The sequence below is a fragment of the Gavialis gangeticus genome, unplaced genomic scaffold (assembly GCF_001723915.1).
Source record: "Gavialis gangeticus isolate Ggan-Ray unplaced genomic scaffold, GavGan_comp1, whole genome shotgun sequence".
Taxonomy (NCBI): domain Eukaryota; kingdom Metazoa; phylum Chordata; order Crocodylia; family Gavialidae; genus Gavialis; species Gavialis gangeticus.
The window spans coordinates 47,424,005-47,443,365 of record NW_017729030.1 but is presented as its reverse complement, the minus strand read 5'-3'; the positions used below and the strand labels follow the sequence as shown (position 1 = coordinate 47,443,365).

At 40.5% G+C, this 19,361-nt stretch overlaps 1 protein-coding gene across 1 annotated transcript in view; it reads left to right on the top strand.

Moving 5' to 3' along the window:
* ZNF827 (zinc finger protein 827) overlaps positions 1-19,361 on the top strand; it is a 159,357-nt gene that overhangs the window by 48,350 nt on the left and 91,646 nt on the right. The window contains exons 6-7 of the mRNA XM_019521839.1: positions 12,571-12,819; positions 13,517-13,574. Of these exons, the coding sequence (XP_019377384.1) occupies positions 12,571-12,819; positions 13,517-13,574 (307 nt within the window). The remainder of the gene's footprint in view (positions 1-12,570; positions 12,820-13,516; positions 13,575-19,361) is intronic.

The following is a 19,361-nucleotide window of genomic DNA, read 5'->3' as shown; positions in this document are numbered from 1 at the left end:
AAGGCACTGTAAAGTACAAACTATTGTTCTTTGTTTTGCTGTTTTGCCAGAAAATGAATTAAATATCTGGGGGCCCTTAACTGAATGCTGGCCCTAAATGCTTCCTGGCTATTAATTGGTAAAACCTCTGAATATACTGCAAAAGTTTGTCAAAACCAATTTTGCTAACTCTTATTGAACTATATTTCAAGCAGAAAATGGTCTTGGGGCTGCTGTTTGTTAAGAAATGATTCCACTTGCTAAATCTGAGTCATAGTGGAAGTGAACTCTCTGTGGATCTTTCTGTTGATGTTTTTGGGGACTTTTGGTTTACTTCAATATTACTGCATTGAATAAAATGTATTTCACTACAATACTACCAGAAGCAAAAGTTATTATATACTTCTTCTGACATCTACTTATGATAGTAGACATTACATCCATTAGTTCTGGATACAGCAACTTAAGAGTGTTGTAACAATCTTAAGAGTTAGATTACTTTTGTTTTACAGCTTTCATACTTTTTATTAGTTTATATCAAACTGATACTTCTTGGGAACCTCTAACTTTTCATGAAAAAACCCTGTTTGGTGATTTGCTAAATAGTCTTTGTCAGTATACAAAGTTTACATATTCTCAGGGTATGACTGCATAAATAATTTATCAGGACCACAATGGAAGCTAGGATGTGAATTTAAGATGATGTTAGTTATCCTGCAGTAATTGCTTGTGTGCATGCTGTTATCCCAGAGTAAATGTGAGATAACTTGCTCTGCTTCCATTGACTGAGGAGCAAGCTACTGCCCACCACAGAGCAAATGTACATATGGGCAGTTCTCTCAGCGTAGCTGACATGCTATCATTCCCATCTTCGCTTACCTTGTATTAACATTTTTTATATAGCCATGCTTTAGTTTAAAGAGAGACTGGCAATTTTAAAAATCAACTATTAATCTATACCCATATGATCAACTCTCTAGATACCTTAGCGTGAGGGTATCCTAGCAAGGGAGCTTGGGGGATGGGGTAGGAGCTCTTTCCTTCATACTTTGGATCTCTTCATGAGGCTTTGGAAGCAGCAAGTGCATCACCCTTCTTTAGGAACTCAGTATATAAGAAGCATTTGACCAAGACTTTCTGCAGGACCTAGGGAGAGTTCAGAAGACAGACAATCAAGAAAAGATGACAGCTTTGAGGAAGGGCAAAACTGAAACCTAGTAGTAGCAGGAGCCATCCAGGCTCCGGAAGACAAGGGGGTGCAGGGGCAGAAAAAACTCAGAGGAAGCTGGAGGAGTCGGCAGTGCTGAGCTACAGCATATATTTTCTGGAGACAAGGCTCTTCCCAACCTCCTCATCCAGGCCTCTCCAAGGACCTAGAAGAACAGGATGGGATGGAGAAAATTGAAGTAGACACTAAATTAAAAATAGAAATATAATGATACAGTAGAAGACGAATCTTCTTTCTAAATCTTATATGATAAAAGCATAAAATTGAGCTAGTGTTGGTGAGTTTATAGTACAACAGAAATCTGATAACACTTGTGTCTGCATGCTTTTAGAAGTTTGAAACAATTCAAAAATACTTCCTTTTTTAAGGCTCTGCTAGCTTTCAGTGTCTGAATCCTGAATATAAAGATTTTTAGGTCCTTCCTTTTTAGAACTTGATCCCAACAGTTCGGGAGAATCAATTTTGTTTCCTTTTAGTGGGCTTTGGACCAGGCCTCTTAGTTAGCTAGGTGGAAGTAACAATAAGGTTTTAGGTTTGTTTTTTTCCCACAAATGTAAAAAACACATTTTTCCCACACATTTATTAAACCACAAGAAGAATGTAAACAAATCCAGGAGGGAAGATCTGAATGTAGTCTTTGTGAAGGGCGAACAGAACAGCTAAGCATGAGCCACCTTTCCTTTGGATTGACAAATACTAAATATTAAAATCACTTTCTACCTAGGCCAGGGGTGGGCAAAATGAGGCCCAGGGGCCAGATGCAGCCCACCAGGTCATTCTATCCGGCCCATGGGGCCCCTAAAAAATTTAGAAAATTAATATTGATCTGCCCTGGGCTGCCTGTCATGTGGCCCTCGATGGCTTGCAAAAACTCAGTAAGTGTCCCTGTGCTCAAAATATTTGCCCGTCCCTGACCTAGGCAGAGATTCCATCTACTTGTGAGACAGATGTGAGTCTTTTGGTCCCACAAAATCTAATGGATCTAGGAGATATCTCTCTTCTCCTGTCTCCCCAGTCAAAACAGCCAAATATATTTACCCCCAAATTGCAAAATAATGTGGAACATATGGAAACCTGAATGCAGTTCTATCTTGACCCACAACAAAACAGCAGTCAGTGTTTAGTCAGTATAGCAATGTCATTCATCAGGATTCTCACACAAATGTGATTTTCTAAGAATACGAACCCAATTCAACCCAAACCCTGTTCTCCAGTTAGTAAGAGATAGCAACTTGCTGTAGGCTATAGCAGGAGAAATTCACAAACAGATTTGTAGCTGTAGGAGCCTATGCCAGTTGCTCAGTAATGCAAACCATGTTGAAAATAATAATGTAACAATTCGCAATGTAGTTATCACAGTTGTGTAAGTTAGGGGTTCCATATATGGGAGTAAGTTAAGTGTGCTTTGTTGTTACTGGTTACGTGTTGTATGAATTTGTATAAAAGTACATGTAAGGTGCCTGCTCTTCTCAGTGGGGCTGCTGGACAGACAAACCCTGTTGCATTTCTTGCTGATTACCAGAAGGCTGATGTGCTGTAACATCACAGTATCTGCTAATAAAGATACCTGAGTGCTGACTCTTCATCTTTGAGCCTGTGATCTGTGTTCTGCTAGCAGGTTGTCATAGGGAAGCGAAGTGATCAACATTTGCTACATTAGGAGGAGAATCTGAATAGCCTGTGCTCCTCCTGTGGGATAAACCTCATGGGTGCGTCTCTTTCCTTCCCAATAAGAGGTCTCCTTACCTCTAGGGAAGTTGTCAGTAGCCTAATCACATAGCATGTCAGGCTATGATTGCTCAGAGAAAGCCCCCGGCATCCATTCAGGTAGACATTAAAATAACGGTGACTTGCTGAGTGCTGGGGATCAGACATGGGGCAACCTCAGGGTCCAGGACAAAACTGCCACCTGTCTGGTGGCTGAGGGCAGCTCCATGGTGGTGTGATTGGGATCTGAGGAATTTTATGCCCATTTCAAATATCGTGCATCCTGTCATGGCAGATGTACATGGTAAAATCACGATGTTTGGAATAAAGCTCAGAATTTCTTATATCTCAATCATGCCACTGTGGAGCTGCTCCCAGCCTGATCCTGTGGACCAGACCAGTGGTAGCTCTGTCCTGGACCCCTGGTTTGCCCCATGTCCAACCCCAGCACTCAGCTAGGTGGATCAGGCATGGACAGCCTGATCCTGAGAACAATCAGCAATTGTCAGCGTTAGGACTGTGGCAGCCCCCAGCCAAGTTCCAGACTGTTAACATCAGGATGGTGGGGCATACCACACACTCTGTTTACAGTGCCATACAAACCAGCCACGAAGACGTTCAATATTTTTGTTGAATATGTTTGTGGCTGGTTTGCCATTTTATGGTCCTATAAATTCGATGAACTTGTGGCATGTTGCTATTTATGGTGTGATTAGCATGTTAGTCACATCATAAATGTAATATGTGCCAGCCCCCAGGGAAACATGCTTCTCCACGCCAGCTACTGTCACCTTGCCTTGTATGAAGGGCCTGGAGGCTAAGGAAGACAGATGATATGAATTCCTCTCAGCAGGGCATCTAGAAAAAGTGACACTTTTCTGACATCTCTTTGTAGTCTGTGAGATCAGAATTTTTTATACAGAGGCCAGAGAGGCACTAGTTGGAAAAGTTCATAGTCATAAAGGGGTAAAAGCTTATAAATCACAATAGAATAGAGCTTCAAATTTAGTGGATGTTAAAAGATAATATATCTTTAAATAGGTTAGATAAGATCTTTTAAGTGACCGTCTCGTCTTTTTACATAAGAGTAATCTTGACATCTAATGAAAAACATATTAATTTAAAAGATGAGGTCATTTGGTGTAATAACAAATGGTAACATCTACAGTTTACATGTAACTTAGTAAATTTTCAATGAAAAGTTTAAACAAAAAGCAAGAGCCCTGTTTTTTAATGCTGCTGTTATTATTTTATGGTTGGTCAGCCAGCAGAGAAGAGCCACAAAGCTGGTGAGACTGGTCGTATGGAATCCAACTAGTATAAGATTTCCTGGTGGTGGAGGGAATGTTGCTTGTATGGCTCCATGCCTCCTGATCCCTGATTTAGTCTTGTGCTGGACAGGGAGAGTCTGTGGTTGGAGCTGAATGCAGGCTGTGTAAACCCATGGAAGAAGGGAATATGCTCTAAATTATACTAAGAACAGATGATTGACTGGGGTGTGGTTAATGAGCAATAACACTCATTGCTGCATATTTTTATTTACATTTTTTACTTACATTTAGAGAGTATTAAGCTGTTCACAGTCCTGCAACAAATCTTTAATTAAGTACCCAATCTTATTATTTAAAAAAAAAAAGTAAATTTGGATACGGCCATTCCAAACACTCTGGTTGGTTTAATTTGCTGTGCCCTGTCGATGCTTCACTTTTCTTTGTTGTTTTTTGAGCTCTAGTTGTTATTAAATTGAGTCTTTAGTTACAAAATGTTCCAGCGTGGGACTTCCAAATTTCATCTCCAGCACATATTAGCCATTTTACAATTTTATTTTTATACAAAATCCAGTTGCATTGATTCTGCCTCATCAACATTGCCTTACATAAAATATCAGTAAAAAAATACAGAGGAATAAAGCACAGAGCCCTAGGGAACATCAGATGTTACTTGTTGTGGCTGTAAAGCAGAACCTCCAGGGCTCACCAACTGTTTCCTACCTGTAAGGTTTTATTTAACTGTCTTAGGGCATGTTTATTTCTAGTGAATCAGAACAATTAGCATTACAAAATGCCTGATTCACCATACTGAATGCTTTTGAAGAGTCAGTACAAGCTGACCTACTAGTTATCCCTGTCGACTTGATTGTGAAAACTAATTCACAAGTCCAATTTAACAGACATACAAGGAAGATTCTCTTCCCTCCCCAAAGTTGCCAGTTGGCATGTAAACCTGACTAACATCCCAGTGATAACTTGCTGAATAATTCAGGCCTTCGATGATCAGATCTGAAGGTTCTACGTTTGGGGTATAATTTTTTTAATTACTCTACAAACTAAATCAAGATGAGAAGACTGAATGACTTAATAATCTCATTTTCAACAATGGAAGCCTACTGAAGAATGTGCAGCATCAATCTTGATCACATGATTTGTGATATAATAACTATGTAGACCTGCTTTCAAATTCACATCAGTATGTATATGTCTTCTTCGGCAGTCCCTCGGATTCGAGGATGATTGTCTTTGATGATTGTCTTATCTGTGAGTCTCGAGATGGCTGATGAGGCTAATCTGTATTCAACAGATTCTGTCGCAAAATATGTATACGTAACCACTGACTGAAATCAGTGTAAGATTGGTGTAAGTTGAGAATCAGGTCTTTTTTAGGTAAATTCTTTTTTATAGGGCATAAGCAGAAGGAGAAAATCATGGCCAGAGATATTTATCCATTGTATGTACAATGACTAGGTTTTTAAATAAACGATTGTTAGGCTTTCTGGTTATTAGCAATCAGCGTAGACCAGAGTCCTTCCCATCTGCAGCCTCTGAGCAATTACCAGACAAGCCCAACATCTCAGCTGGGCCCTGGTAACCACAGGTGTGGTGGCCCTATGGGGACTGGCTGCTATGAGCAGGAGCTCTGGGGTTTGGGCAGCATCTGCAGTTGCTCTGAGCTCCACTCCAGACCTCCAGTCTCTTCTGTGGTTTCTGTCTCATTCTGTGTCCTGGCTCCTTGTCCTCAACTGATGTTTTAGTTCTTGCCTTTGGCTTCTGGTCCTGTGTTTGTACCCTACTTCCAGACCACATCCTTAACCACTGAGCTTGATTGCCTAAGGAAGGTGCCGTATAAGAAAATAGTATTAATATACACATAAAGATAACTATTGTATGTTGTATGGAAGCAATATAATAAAACTGGGTGGTACATAGTATGAGGAATTAGAGAAACTAATTCCCTGCTCGGTGAGTGACTCTCCCTGGGTGTAACACAAATTTGACTGAGTGACCTTGGGTAAAGCACGTTCAGCCAGATTTTGAGTGTGTTTCAACCGCTGACTTGTTATTAGATATGAGCATGTGTATTGGTGTGTGCATGCTCAAATCAGAGTCGTCACATCTGCATTGCTGCAAAAAGTCACCTTTGAAAATCTGATTCTGAAACCCTGAGCTTCATTTTCCCCATTTTTGAAATTGGTATGATGATGTGTGTGCATTGTGTGAAATGCTGGGATGTCTACAGCTGAAATGCACTTCAGAGCCACTAAAAATGTATTTATTCCCTTGCATTAAATAATGGGTTTTTTTGTTTGTTTTTGAGTTTACTGGGACTAAAATTTAAAGTTAAGATCAAATGCCATTGCACTCTGGTTCTTTGCGAAATGTGAAATCTGCCAGCATGGCATGCTTATTTTATCTTTTTTTTGTAGGAAAAAGCTCCATATTTTCCTTGACCTTGTAAAAATGACATTAATACTTTCTTAGACGCGTTCTAAAAGGCTGTTTATGTTGTTCCTAGTAACTTAACATTGGTGGATTTTTCAAGCTGACAGCTTATGAATTGGCATGTATTGCTATTTTTGGATGTCATGGAAGCAGTGAAATCCTAGCAGTAGTGGAAGACTGATTTATTGGAGGGAAATCTTTTGGGATTATTTTTCCCCTTCCCTATTTTGTTTATCTATTGCATTGTGGTAGCCCAACCTTTAATGGAAGAAGCTTTACATTCAGTCTCTTTCTGAAATTAGTTAAGAGGTGGATCGCTACTGCAGTCTGAAATTAGTCAGAAGGCAGAATATGGTGGCAGCTTACAGACTAATTAAGGTGCCACCCTGCCCTGTCTTCTGCAGTTGGTTAGTAGTGGTCCTAAATTGAGCAGGGGTCAAGTCTGGAGAACAAACTTCTACGCAGCTCTCAAGCCCTGCTGCTTGGGCAATTGGGAGCTGAACGCTCTTCCCTGTACCCTATATATGTTAGGGTGCTCCTTTTCTTAATTTATGATTCCTGGTTTTGTGGGCACAAAAGAACCTGGAACCTGTAGTAAGCACAGTTCATCCCAAAATGAGTCCTGTGAAGCCCTGTATCATCGTGGCAGTTGTGGAAAATAGTGTCTCTTGGTGTAAAGGGTCGAACATAAGGGTTTATAGCTCATCTCATTTAAAAGGCTTGCTCTTGTGTAAAAAAAAGAGCTCTTCTGTGGTTTGATATAGTACTTCCATAGCTGCAATAAGTTTCCCTTCTTTTGTTAAATTAATTGACTATCTCGTAAGTTAGCAACAGAGAAAACTTCTTAACCTCCCAGTATGGGGCCTGGAATCTGCAGTATTTTTTCCCTGATGTTTCATCCAATCTCCTTTTAAATGAAGAGCAGACCAGCTGTTTTTAAAGGTATTTGGCCATAGTCACTTGTTTGAATAGGGCAGAAAGGTACAAGAAAAAATCCAATATCATTGCCATTTTAAACATTTGATCCTACAGTCCTTTCCATGTGCCAGCTTCACACCTAATAAGACCAAGCCCAGCTATGGTCATGCTAAACACCTGCGTAGGGGGAATAAACGGTAATCTACTCCTTACTTCCATAATTATTGTCTATAACACAGAAGGGAAGATAGTCTCCAAAGGCTCACCGCTCTTTTCTCTGCAGAGGTGGGTGGCGACTTTGCTTTCTTCTCCAACATGTAGTCTGCTGCAGCTGAGGGGGTAGAGAAGAAGTACTCTGTGGTAGGTATAAAGCTGGCTCAGAATCCAATCCCCAGACAAGAGGCAGGCAGGGACCATATTATGACTGAGCATAAGCCATGTGCTTTCCTTCATTCAGGTCTTCAACAAAACTATGATCGAGTCCCTTTTTATTATTACTCTGTTGTTAGAAAAGACTAAGATGTGATTCATGTCTGCTTTTTCCTAGAGAGGTTGTGGTGGGACCAGCAAGATAAGAATGGAACAGACAAATATCTTGAATGGGTAAATTTAGTTCTGTGGAAATGTCAACTGATCGTGAGACAGCAACCCCGTGGTATTATTGCCGGCTTGTCTCAACCAGACTTGTCTTGGTGTGTCCCAGTCAAAAGTATTTGCAGGACAGGGTATTACTCTGTATGGAGGAGAACCAAAAATAGAATGAATATTTTGAAAGGAAAGCAGAGAAGCGAAGGTCAGTTTGACTCTGCACCTAAATTTGGAGCCTAGTCCCGGAACTCTGGATGTCAGACATCTGAGGAGCACGCTTATTTGCTGAGTTACCTGAGATTGTGATTGATGATGATACTTGATGCAGGCCTTCGAAGATACAAGTTCACTTTTAAAGCACAGCATTTTATTTTTGTGCCATTCAATATTGATACAGTTTCCTGTGGCTTATTATAATAGCTTGACAAAAGCTTTAAAGAAAGAAGAGAAATATGCTTGATAGGGCAAAACTGTTAAATTACATTTCTAGCTTGCCTTCCATTGAGCAGTCTTAAGAGTGAATTGTGTTGGGGAGATCATGGATGTTAAAGATTTCTGTCAATGTTTGTGCATTTTTTAAAGGTCAAGAGTTATAAGAAAAGAAGAGAGAGAGAATATTTCATGTAAATAATTCTTGGAATATCCCCATCTGCCTTTAACTGTTAGCTTCATTTCTTTCAGTGCTGCAAATGATGAAGCCTTTTTTTCTTTTTCTCTTTTTTAAATGGAAAAAACAAAACAGGAAATGAAAAAGGACTCAATGAATGAGTCTGCTTGATCTTGCGTGAAGTGAATCTCTTTTGTATGGAAACATAATGTCAGCCCTAGTCATAGAAAGGTTACTGGACTAAGTTGGGGCAATATGGCATCATGAATGACTGAACCATGTTACACAACTCCAGAGTATTTTCTAGCTATTTAGTAGTTTAAGGTAAAATAGACGGCAAAGCTTGATATGTTGGTGGTATTGGATAAAAAGGGAAACTGGTGACTTGTTAATTGAAGGAGGGGCAAAATGGAGAAGGCAAAATTTGTGTAATAATCAAAGTTAGTTGAGCCAATGAATTTCTTTTCTTTTTGAGCTGAAATTAAATGGCTGTAGTGATGTTGTTTTGTGTATCACATCCCTAACTTCCTCAGGCTTAAAAGAAAGGATTGGCAGACAAAGAAACCCCTCTCCTTAGTGTTTTTGAAACCCATTTGCCAGGTACATTGGTTGGATGCAGCAGTTCTGATCACCTGTTGCCTATACCAACTAACATTCTGGACCACTGTCATAGGTGTGGCTGACCTTCCACTGTCTGAATCTGCACAAGTCTGCTGTGTTGAATCTCAGGCCATTTACAGACATTCAGTTTCTCATGGGAGAGTTGTTCTTCTAATAGAAACCAGAAGTGTACACATGTTCAGAATTTTTCTTCGAGAGCAAAATGGCCATTCTAGTGAAAAATAGCTGGGAGACAACTGGGATTAAATTGCTTCTGGGAGAGCTAGTGTCTGTACATGTGCTATGGTTTCTGTCAGAAGAGAACACTTGGGCTGGACTTTACTGCTTCAGCTGAGCAGGGAGCAGAATACACCCCACTTATAATTCTCACATGCTGCAGAGACCCTGAGCAGTCTGAGTGAGCCAATCAGTGCTGCCCTTGTGTCTGCTGACAGCTGTCTCTAGGCAGACTGAGGGAGCTTGCTGAGCATGCTAAAATGTGTGCACATAGCTCTCTGGCTGTGCAGCATCAGCACTGCAAGCTCTCTGCTTTTCAGCAGTTCAGCATTCACATGTTTGTTCCAGGGTCTTTGGATAAGTTTCTCTACCAGGAAACCAAAGCCAGGAGAATTTTCCCAGATCATTTGAACTTGTGTATGCAGCCTCAGTCCATATGCCCATATGTTCTGAGCTGCTTTGGTCTCAGTTGCAGCGCAGTTTCTTTTCTTGGCAACTCTGGTAAATTTCCTGGGTGCAGACGTTCTGCACCTCCTTAGGCTATCTGGATCAACACAGACCTTCAACAAACCCATCATTCACACAGTCTCTCCTAGACTTTATGCCTGATCTTGTGTATGAGCACCATTCCTCTTTACTTCCCTGGACCAGACTCCTGGCCAGACTACATTTCTCATGAAGCACTTGCAGTAGTGTAGACTCTCCTGGTGCACAGTGCAGCTTGATTGGAAGGAAGGAACAGAATTGCAATCACAGAACATATGGCCTGGACAGGGAGCCCAGCCTGTGAGAGGGAATGTTAGCCTGAATGATAACACCTGTGAAACAGCATGGCCCAATAGAGAAATGCAGCTTAATGAAACCAAAAAATGTTGTTTCAGGTAAATTTGTCAAGGCAAAGCATGTTGATTCAGGGTACAGGTATTCCCCAGAGGCAACTAGCAGCGGCACAAGGTATCCTGCTGCTAATTGTTCCCAGGGAACCAAACATCTGCACTCATCTTGACGCGACCATAAAGTTAAGAAAATCATCAAAATTGAAATTTTCACCCAAAAAAGTTAACTGTTGTGGAAATTGCATTTTTTATAAAAATGATTTTGACAGAAAATTTCAGTCAGTCCTGTCTAAAGGTACATTTATATTGGTAAAACCCTCCACATGGTTACTCCACATTTTGGTTAAAAAAAAAGTCTCTCTTTTTTTGGTTTCATTTTGTTTGACTTTACCCCAGTGGTTCTCAAACATTTTTGGGCTGTGGCCAAGCTTCCACTCAACTTGTAATTACTGTTACCTCATTCTTGCTTCAAGCCTATTAGTAGTACTTGAATGTATGTGGGACCCTGTCCCATAGTTTGGAAACTGCTGGTTTAACCCCCTTCTGAGCAAGATTAGGTGAACTGAAGAAAAGGATATTTACATTGGAGTAAGTGTGTCTACAAGGCATTTTATAGTGGTATGACCGATAGCACTTTACATTTACAGAAAAAACCTTTTCTTTGTAAAGGGGTGTACTTGGTAGGACAATTTTCTTGCAATTTCCCAGTTGGTTTAATAAAAGGTATCATTTTGAAACCAAGAGTTCTAGTTTTTTGTACATCTTTCTGTCTAAAGAGTTTTAGTGCTGTTAGTATCTTTTCAATTTAAATCTAAAAAAAAGCAAACATGAATTATGATAAAAATAATCCCATTGGCACAATTTCCCACGCTAAAAATAAAACATGTCAGAGGTGGTTTAATTTACCACGATAAAACAAACTAACATGATAAAACAAGGTCAAAACATGTATCTTCAGACATGATTAAGCTAGCAAAATAGCAATTTTTGTCACGTGTATGTAGGAAGAGTGCTACATGGACAAATGCCCTTATATGTTTCTACTGGTCATGTATCTTGACTATATCCTTCTCTTACACTCTTGTGTATTGCCTGTCATCTTAAATTGCAAACTCTTCTACACAGGAAGCACAACTTCTTAATTTCTGGACAGCATCCAGCACAAGAGGGCCATAATTCTGTTTGGGGCATTCCCCCATGAGAACAGATGTCCTCTCAGCAGCCCGATTTGATACAAAGCCATTTTCAAATATCACCACCTGTTACCAAACTCAAAGTGAGAATAAATTAGATTAATTCTGCTCAGTTTTCATAAGAGAAGGTGAGCATCCTCCTCTTTTTTTTTCTTGTACTGTTTCCTGAATTTTACTAGTTCCTTAGCCCTCATTAGCTCCTTTAAACTTTTGATTAAAATTTAAAACACCTTAGCGAGAGTTGAACCAGCTCCTAGCTTGGGTTCATGAAGTGAAATTGCATTTCAGAGGAATTCACCTTCTTCATAGGTATTTTGGGGTGCCTTGGTAAGGGTGCCTTGGAGTGCCACCTTTGAAGTGAAAGGAAACTCGTATTTCAAAGGGACATGGTCACATAACCCTGCAACCAGGCCAGAGTGCTGAGCAGCACCTGCAAATAATCTAGTTGTTGCTGTACTGTAGAAGCTTGAAGTAGAAGCTGTTTTTTAGCTAATCTATTTATTTTCTTAGCATAAATAACAGAAAAAACTGTGTGAAGGCAGAAAAGGGGAGGGTTGGATTTGTGATTTGGATGCGTGGATTTCTGTTGGGTGGGAAGGGTACTGTAGTTTTGTAATATTGCAAAAAATGGTATCTATATCAATTACAGTAAATTAGTTTAAAAAGAAGAACAAGGAAGCAGAGAACCTGCAAGCCTGTTAGATTTTTAAAATGTGAGGTATTTAATTTTCTAACCAATTAGCATTCTGATTGCAATTTAAAAAATGCCGAAGCTCTAAATCTCGAGGCCAGCAGTGTAATCCTCAGCCACTTGCATTTGGTACCATTATTCCTGATGTGCTGTGTTGTAATATGCAAATCTAGTACTTGTTCCTACAGGTGTGCTTTAACAATATGTAACCAAATTAAGCAATTTGGTTATTGTTTGTTTGTTTTTATTTTTTTAAATAACTATTTGCAGCTGAAAGTTACAAGGAAACCCAGATGGTAAAGATTAAAGAAGAGCCAATGGAAGTTGACATTCATGATTCCCAGGCCTCCATTTCACCCAGCCAACCCAGCCAAAATGTTGGTTACAGCACTTTATTAGGGCGAGAGATTACTGAACACATACAAAAGGTACCAGAGGGCCGAGTGCTCCCCGATAGAAATCTCTTCAGCCAAGATATATCAGTGAAGATGGCATCAGAGCTTCTCTTCCAACTGTCAGGTAAACACTGTTGAAGTAGCTGTTTCTAGAAATAAGAGGAATTTAACAATTTCATATTTTTATATGAAATTTTAAGACTAGTAGAATTGAAAATAGGCATTAGGAATCTTTCTTCTAGTCTTACACCTAAATGCAAAAGGTTCCTTAGACTGTTGGGAAGAATTTCTTTGGGTATGTAAAATGTGCTTTTTGAGTGTTGAGAAGGTCAGGTTAGACTCATAACATTTGAACTGGGTAGGAAAGGACAGAGTTCAGTTCCATGTTCTTGAAAGCTTATTAAATAATTTCTGTCAGTTGGTAGAACAGGTTTCAAAAAATAAAGGAGAATTTCTGTATGTGGTTTTCATTTAAATAAGCACCTGATGTTGTAGAATCAGAATACCTTTTGGTTAGTTTTCCACTCTTTAAGAGAAGAGGTAGCTGAGAACTCATGTAAAGCTTGTCATCTCAGCCATAAACTGAATTAATGTAATAAGTGCATTGTTAATATTGTACTGACCTCTGTTACTAAAATATTCAACAAGGCAATTTAAAATAAAGATACTAGTATTCTTAGTCTGCCCTGACCATTGGATAGAAGTTTTTACCATACTGTAGTATAGCCCTATGAAGCATTAAAATAGAGTCAATGATTAAACATCTATAACAGGGAAAGGGCACTCATGCTGTTTTTGTAATTATGTTTGTTTTTCTGCAGAGAAGGTGAGCAAAGAGCACAATCACAATAAAGATAACACCATTCGAACCACAACTAGGTAAGTCCATTGTCACTTGTAAGTCTGTAGTATAAATAGCATAAGTTTATTTTACATTGCATTTCAAACTTAACTATCTCATACCCTTACATATAAATATTACGAATAATTTTCTATTCCTTAGTGTAATACATGGCTGAAAAATTTGGCTATAAATTAGTGCATATCTTGAGGCCATAGCATGAAAAGATGCTGTCCTGGAAGAAAACCTCCATAGCAGTGACCTTTTGAATGATTCTTTCTTTTCCTGATCAATTATACATGCTGTATATTGGGAATTGACTTACCTAATTGATTACACTTACAAAATAAATTTATTTTCCAGTGATACATAACCTCAAAGAAGCTGGACTCCAGATACAACTGTTCAGTGAAGAAAAACTGTACTGTTGGACCACTAATACTTTTTCTCATATTGGCCCAGGTCCTGATATTCAGTATGCTGACAATCTCAGTCTTCTGAAATAAAAATTTAGTTAGCATTTTGGTCCTCCTGAGAAGGCCCTTCTTTCTTTCCAGTAAAAATCTATTCAGATTGTATTAGGTATAAGCTAATATCACATTTTGATGCATAGTTAGTCAGGAAAATTTGGTAGGGGTGATGGAGAGCTAAAAATAATAGTGTGTTGGTTGGGAACAAGCTCATTGGTTGCTTTCATTTAAATAAAAGCACAACTGCAACCTGAATATGAGTCAACAGTGTGCTCTTGATACAAAAAAACCAATAATATATTGGATTGTATTACCAAGAGTATCACTTGGAAATCCAGGGAAGTGATTCTTGTACTCTATGCAGCACTGGTGAGACCTCACCTAGAGTGCTGTGTCCAGTTTTGGGTTCTGTACTTCAAGAGAGACATAGATAAATTGGAAAGAGCACAACAGAATGCAACAAATGTGATTAGAAGTCTAGAAAACATGTGTAAAGGTTGGAAGAACTGGGAAAAGAGAAGACTGAAAGGGAATTTGATAGCATTTTTCAAATACAGGAAGGATAGACATGCAAAGGCTAGAGATAGCCTATTCTCTGTGGCCAAAGAGGACAAGACAAGAAATAATGATCTTAAATTGCAACAATGGGAATGTAGACTGGATATAAGGAAGAACTTTCGCATAATGAGGGTGATTACATAATAGCACAGCAGGGGTCAGGGACCTGCAGCCCATGGGCCACATCTTGCCTTCCAAGCAATTTTATTCAGCCCATGGAGCCAGGATGTTGGCATTAGTTCAGCAGTAACAGCATTCAGTGGGCAGGTTGCAACACCAGAGGCAGCAATTCAGCAGCAGGGGGGTCAGATCATAAGTAGTACCTATCTTGGACCCCGCTGCATCCTTTTGGCCCACTGCTTATTTACCCCTGACCTCTCTAAGGGTACTGTCTGTTCTTGGTAATTTTTAAGAGCTGGTTAGACAAATACTTATCTAGGATGATTTAGACAGGGGTGATCCTGCCTTGATCAGGCAAGAGGTTGTTGGACTAGATAACTTCCAAAGGTCCCTTTCAGCCTTACTTTTCTGTGGTACTTTGACCCTTATGGAAAGAACTTCCTGATCTATCTCTAATCAATAGAGACTTGGGGCTCTAGCCATAAAGAAGCTTAAGTACCTAAAATGGGATTTAGGTGTCTAAGCCCAAAGTTTAGACCCTTAAAATCCTGCTTAGCTTCTGCCTAATTCTGGAGACATCCAGATGCAGCCCATAAAGAGGTCTGATCCAGCCCACAAAGGTCCAATCCAACATGAGTGATTGGTGGCGGGGAGCTTTGCTGTGCTCCTCATCCACTGTTCAGTTCCAGTCTGCCACATCTACTCTTCTCTCACTGCAGAGGAATCAGGAATATGCAGCAAGGGTGAGTGCAGCCAGCTGGCCTCTCCAGGGCGGGTGGGGCAGGGCAGAAACTTTTGGCCCATGACCACAGTCAGGTCACAAGCTCTGGCCTGAAGTGGCAGAATCTACAGCCCCCTGTCTTGGAGCATGTTTAATGGATGGGCTCTGCATAAAATACAGGAGGAAGACAGTTAAGTGGTAGTAGTAGTGCTGTGCATGTGCTGACAGCTAGAGATTGGGGCTGTTCCACACATAGGGACTTAAAACACCACTGTATAGGCTCAGCATGGCTTTAAATATCTCTGCAGGGGGAAACTGATGGGCTCCCCCCTGCACTGCAAGGTTGAAGTCTCTCTGCAGCCAGCATTGGGCTGCACTGTGAACTTGTAAGTTTCCACACATTCAAATTAAACTGTGATACAAACCAGCCCCAAAGTTGTTACATTAAATGTGGAACCAGCCCATCCAGGTTGGGGTGAGCTGTGTAACAGGGAGCTCCCCAGTACTGATTTGCCAGCACCCAGTGTGAGCGAAGCCAGCAGTGTGTGTCCTGATAAAAATTGGCAGTGTGGGCACCTACGGGTTGCTGAGTGTTATATGTGAACATTTTTGCAAGCTGGTCTGACATTTTTTATCATGGGATAGATTCTCCGAATGTCTGGCATGTAACAAAAAAGTTGCAGGACACTCTCTTAACCTACAACAAATGTTATATCTGGTAGGGGCCTTTATTCTCCAGGTATAGCTGTTCCACTTGGCAGAAAAGAATTCCAAAAAAGAAAAGATAGCATAAACATGACTGTGCCCTAGTGATTAGGGCATTCAACCAGGAAAGCAGGGTCCTGGGTCTCAGCCCCTGTGCCAAAGTCTGTTCATGTATTTTTCTTCAGTCACTGAAATACTTCTCTGAGCAGGGGCTGGAAGAGAAGCCTCTTCTTTAGATGAGCGTCCTAACTTTGTGGTTATGCAGCAAATCATGCTTGTTTTCTTTCTCTGTCTTTGGATCTTTATTCTTTTACACAAAATGGAACAACTTTTAACAGGGCAGGTTTGTATGTAACTTACAGTCTTGTGGTTGTCATTCGCTTGGGGGGTTGGCTTGCATCCCCTCATAGGGAAGTGAAAATCCCCTCACTCGTCCTGGCTGAATTCTTTTTGAGCTTTTGTATAAATGGGAGCCTTCTTCCATTTGCTTTTCAGTCACCTGTATTTTTACAAAGCAAAGTGCATTTTCTGGTCTGGTTCCTACAGGACTGGAAGGGACCTCCTGAGCCATCTAGACACGTTCCCTACCCTTCCCAGTTTACAAATTATCCAAAAAGGTCCACAGGAGTATCCGTTTTGGCTTGTTATACCCCACAGTGACAAAACACCCTATAAAAATAAAACCAAAACATACAATATGAGACAAACAAAGAGCAGGGGACAGGGGCAATAGTGATGCTTTGTGCCCTTGCACTTCAGAACGCAGCAAAAAAGTCCCCATGTTCCTTACCATTCTGGAGGGAAAAATTTTCTTCCTGGCTTCTGCAGGTGGCCTGCAGAATCACCTGAAGCATGTGATTACGAGACACCTCCCACATAGAGATCTCTGGCACCTGCCTACAAGAGACTGTTCAGGGCTGTGAATTGGGAATGGAAGGAGGGTCCTCTCTGTAGCACACTCCAAAGCTCCTAAACCCCAGAGGTGCTGGATTTAAAATACAGCTTTGTCCTTAGCATTTTATGTTGATTGGCCTAGGTAGCTCAACAGGTTAACTGATGTGAATCCCACTTTGAAGCATGCAAGTTTACCTATACATTGTATCAGGGGCCCTTGATTTCTCCAGGCAGTTGGATATTGCAATTTTCAGCATTATGGAACCATGTCTTGATGGGAATCTGTGGCCTAGGAACTCTTTAATAAGGATACTGCAGCAAATGCTTATTTACTTAGTTTGAATGAGCCTTATACATAGTACAGGACAGGCATGCAAAAAAACTAGCACTTTTATGCAATATTTATGCATTTAATTCAGTAAATAAAAGGGCACAAATGACCATGCTGTCTTGGGTTTGGTATGTAGCTTAACTTAAGAACTTTTATTATATATGTGACTTGTACCTAAGTTAAAACTAGCTTGAATCTCAGTATGCCTCATGAATACTTGGCTCTATGAGGCTGAAAATCCCAAGTTGGTTTTGGAAGCAAAATGTATGTTTTGGTATCTTAACAGGATTCGCTCAAATTTCACTCCTCTGGCCTTTTCATAGAAAAGCAGGGCTGGAAGGGACCTCCATTGGTCATCTAGTTCAACATCCTCCTTAAAGGAGGATTGTCCCTGTCCAATCCATAATCTAAACTGTACATAAGACTACTGTCAACTCCAAAACACAGCACAAACCTAACATCCTAGCCTGCCACCGGTAAAGCAGGGGGCTCCTGGCAGCCAATGTCCTGCTTCTATGAAATGTTGTCAATATATGCTAAAGAGATCCCAGAGACAGGGCCACACCCCCTGTTACAGAGGAAGGCAAACACCCCCACAGTCCATACCAATCTGACCATGGGATAAAATTCCTTTCTAACCCCGAATATGGTGATCGGTCTGACCCTGAGCAGAGGGGCAAGACCTTCTAGCTAACAACACTCTGGCTTTGGTCCCACAGGCACATTGATACACCTCAGTCAAAGTCCCCAGCCTTAGCAGTAGCCAACATGCAATGCCTCTGAGGGAGGCTTAAAAACACCCTTACATAAGTAGCAGAAAGGGGGACTGAGGCAGCCAGCAAAACCAAGAAGCCTGGGAAATACCCATAGTAGAACATAGACATAGTTACACCTAGATCATCCCTGACCAGTGACAGTCCAACCGCTTCTTGAACATCTCCAGTGATGGAGAGTCCATAACTTCTCTAGGCATTTTTTTCCACTGCCTCGCTTCTAACAGTGAAGAAGTTTTTCCAGTTATTCAATCTAAACTTACTTTGCTGCAACATCAAGCCACTGGTCTGCATCCTCCTCTCTGCAGCAAGAAAGAACAGGCATTTCCCCTCTTCTTTATGGCAGTCCTTTGAGTATTTGAAGGCTGGTGTCATGTCCACTCTTAAGTGCTTTTTTCCACAAGATGGGCATGCCTAGCTCCTTCAGCCTCTCCTCATATCCCTTTCCAATCCCTTTATCATCTCTCTTTCCCACTAACTTCTCCACATCCTTTTTAAAATGTGGGGACCAGAACTGCATGCAGTACTCCAGATGACACCTAACCAGTAATGAGCAGAGAGGTGCCATTACTTCAGGTGTCTTGCATCAAATGCTTCTGTTTTTGCATCCTAAAACTGCATGTGTCCTTTGTGCAGCTGCATCACACTATAGACTCTACCAAGACTTCCAAGTCCTTTTTCACAGTGCTGTCACCCATTTTATGTTTGTGCTTTTGATTTTTCTTTATGAGGTATAGCACCTTGCATTTGTCCACATTGAACTTCATCCTGTTACCTCTAGCCCAACTTTCCATTCTGTCACGATCCTTCTGAACTATGCTCACATCCTCCAACATGTTCATAATCCTTCCCTTCCCAGTTTTGTCATCTGCAAGTGTTCTCAATAAGCTTTTTATGCCCACATCCAAATAGTTAATAAACACATTGAACAGCAGCGGGTCCAGATTCCACTGGAAACCTCCTGCCATTCTGACATAGACCCTTTAATAATTTACCCTTTGCTAGTGGCTATTGAACGAATTATCCATTTTATAGTAGTTTTATCTAGCCCACATTTCTCCAATTTGTTTATGAGAAGGTTGTGTGAGACCTTGTCAGAAGCCTCACTGAAGTCCAGATACACTATATCCACAGCATTCCCTTCATCCACTCAAATAGTTTCTTTGTCAAAGGAGATCAAGTGTGACATGATTTGTTTTTCACATCTGGTTTGAACTTAGCATCCATAACGTTCACCTACCCATGCTAAATAG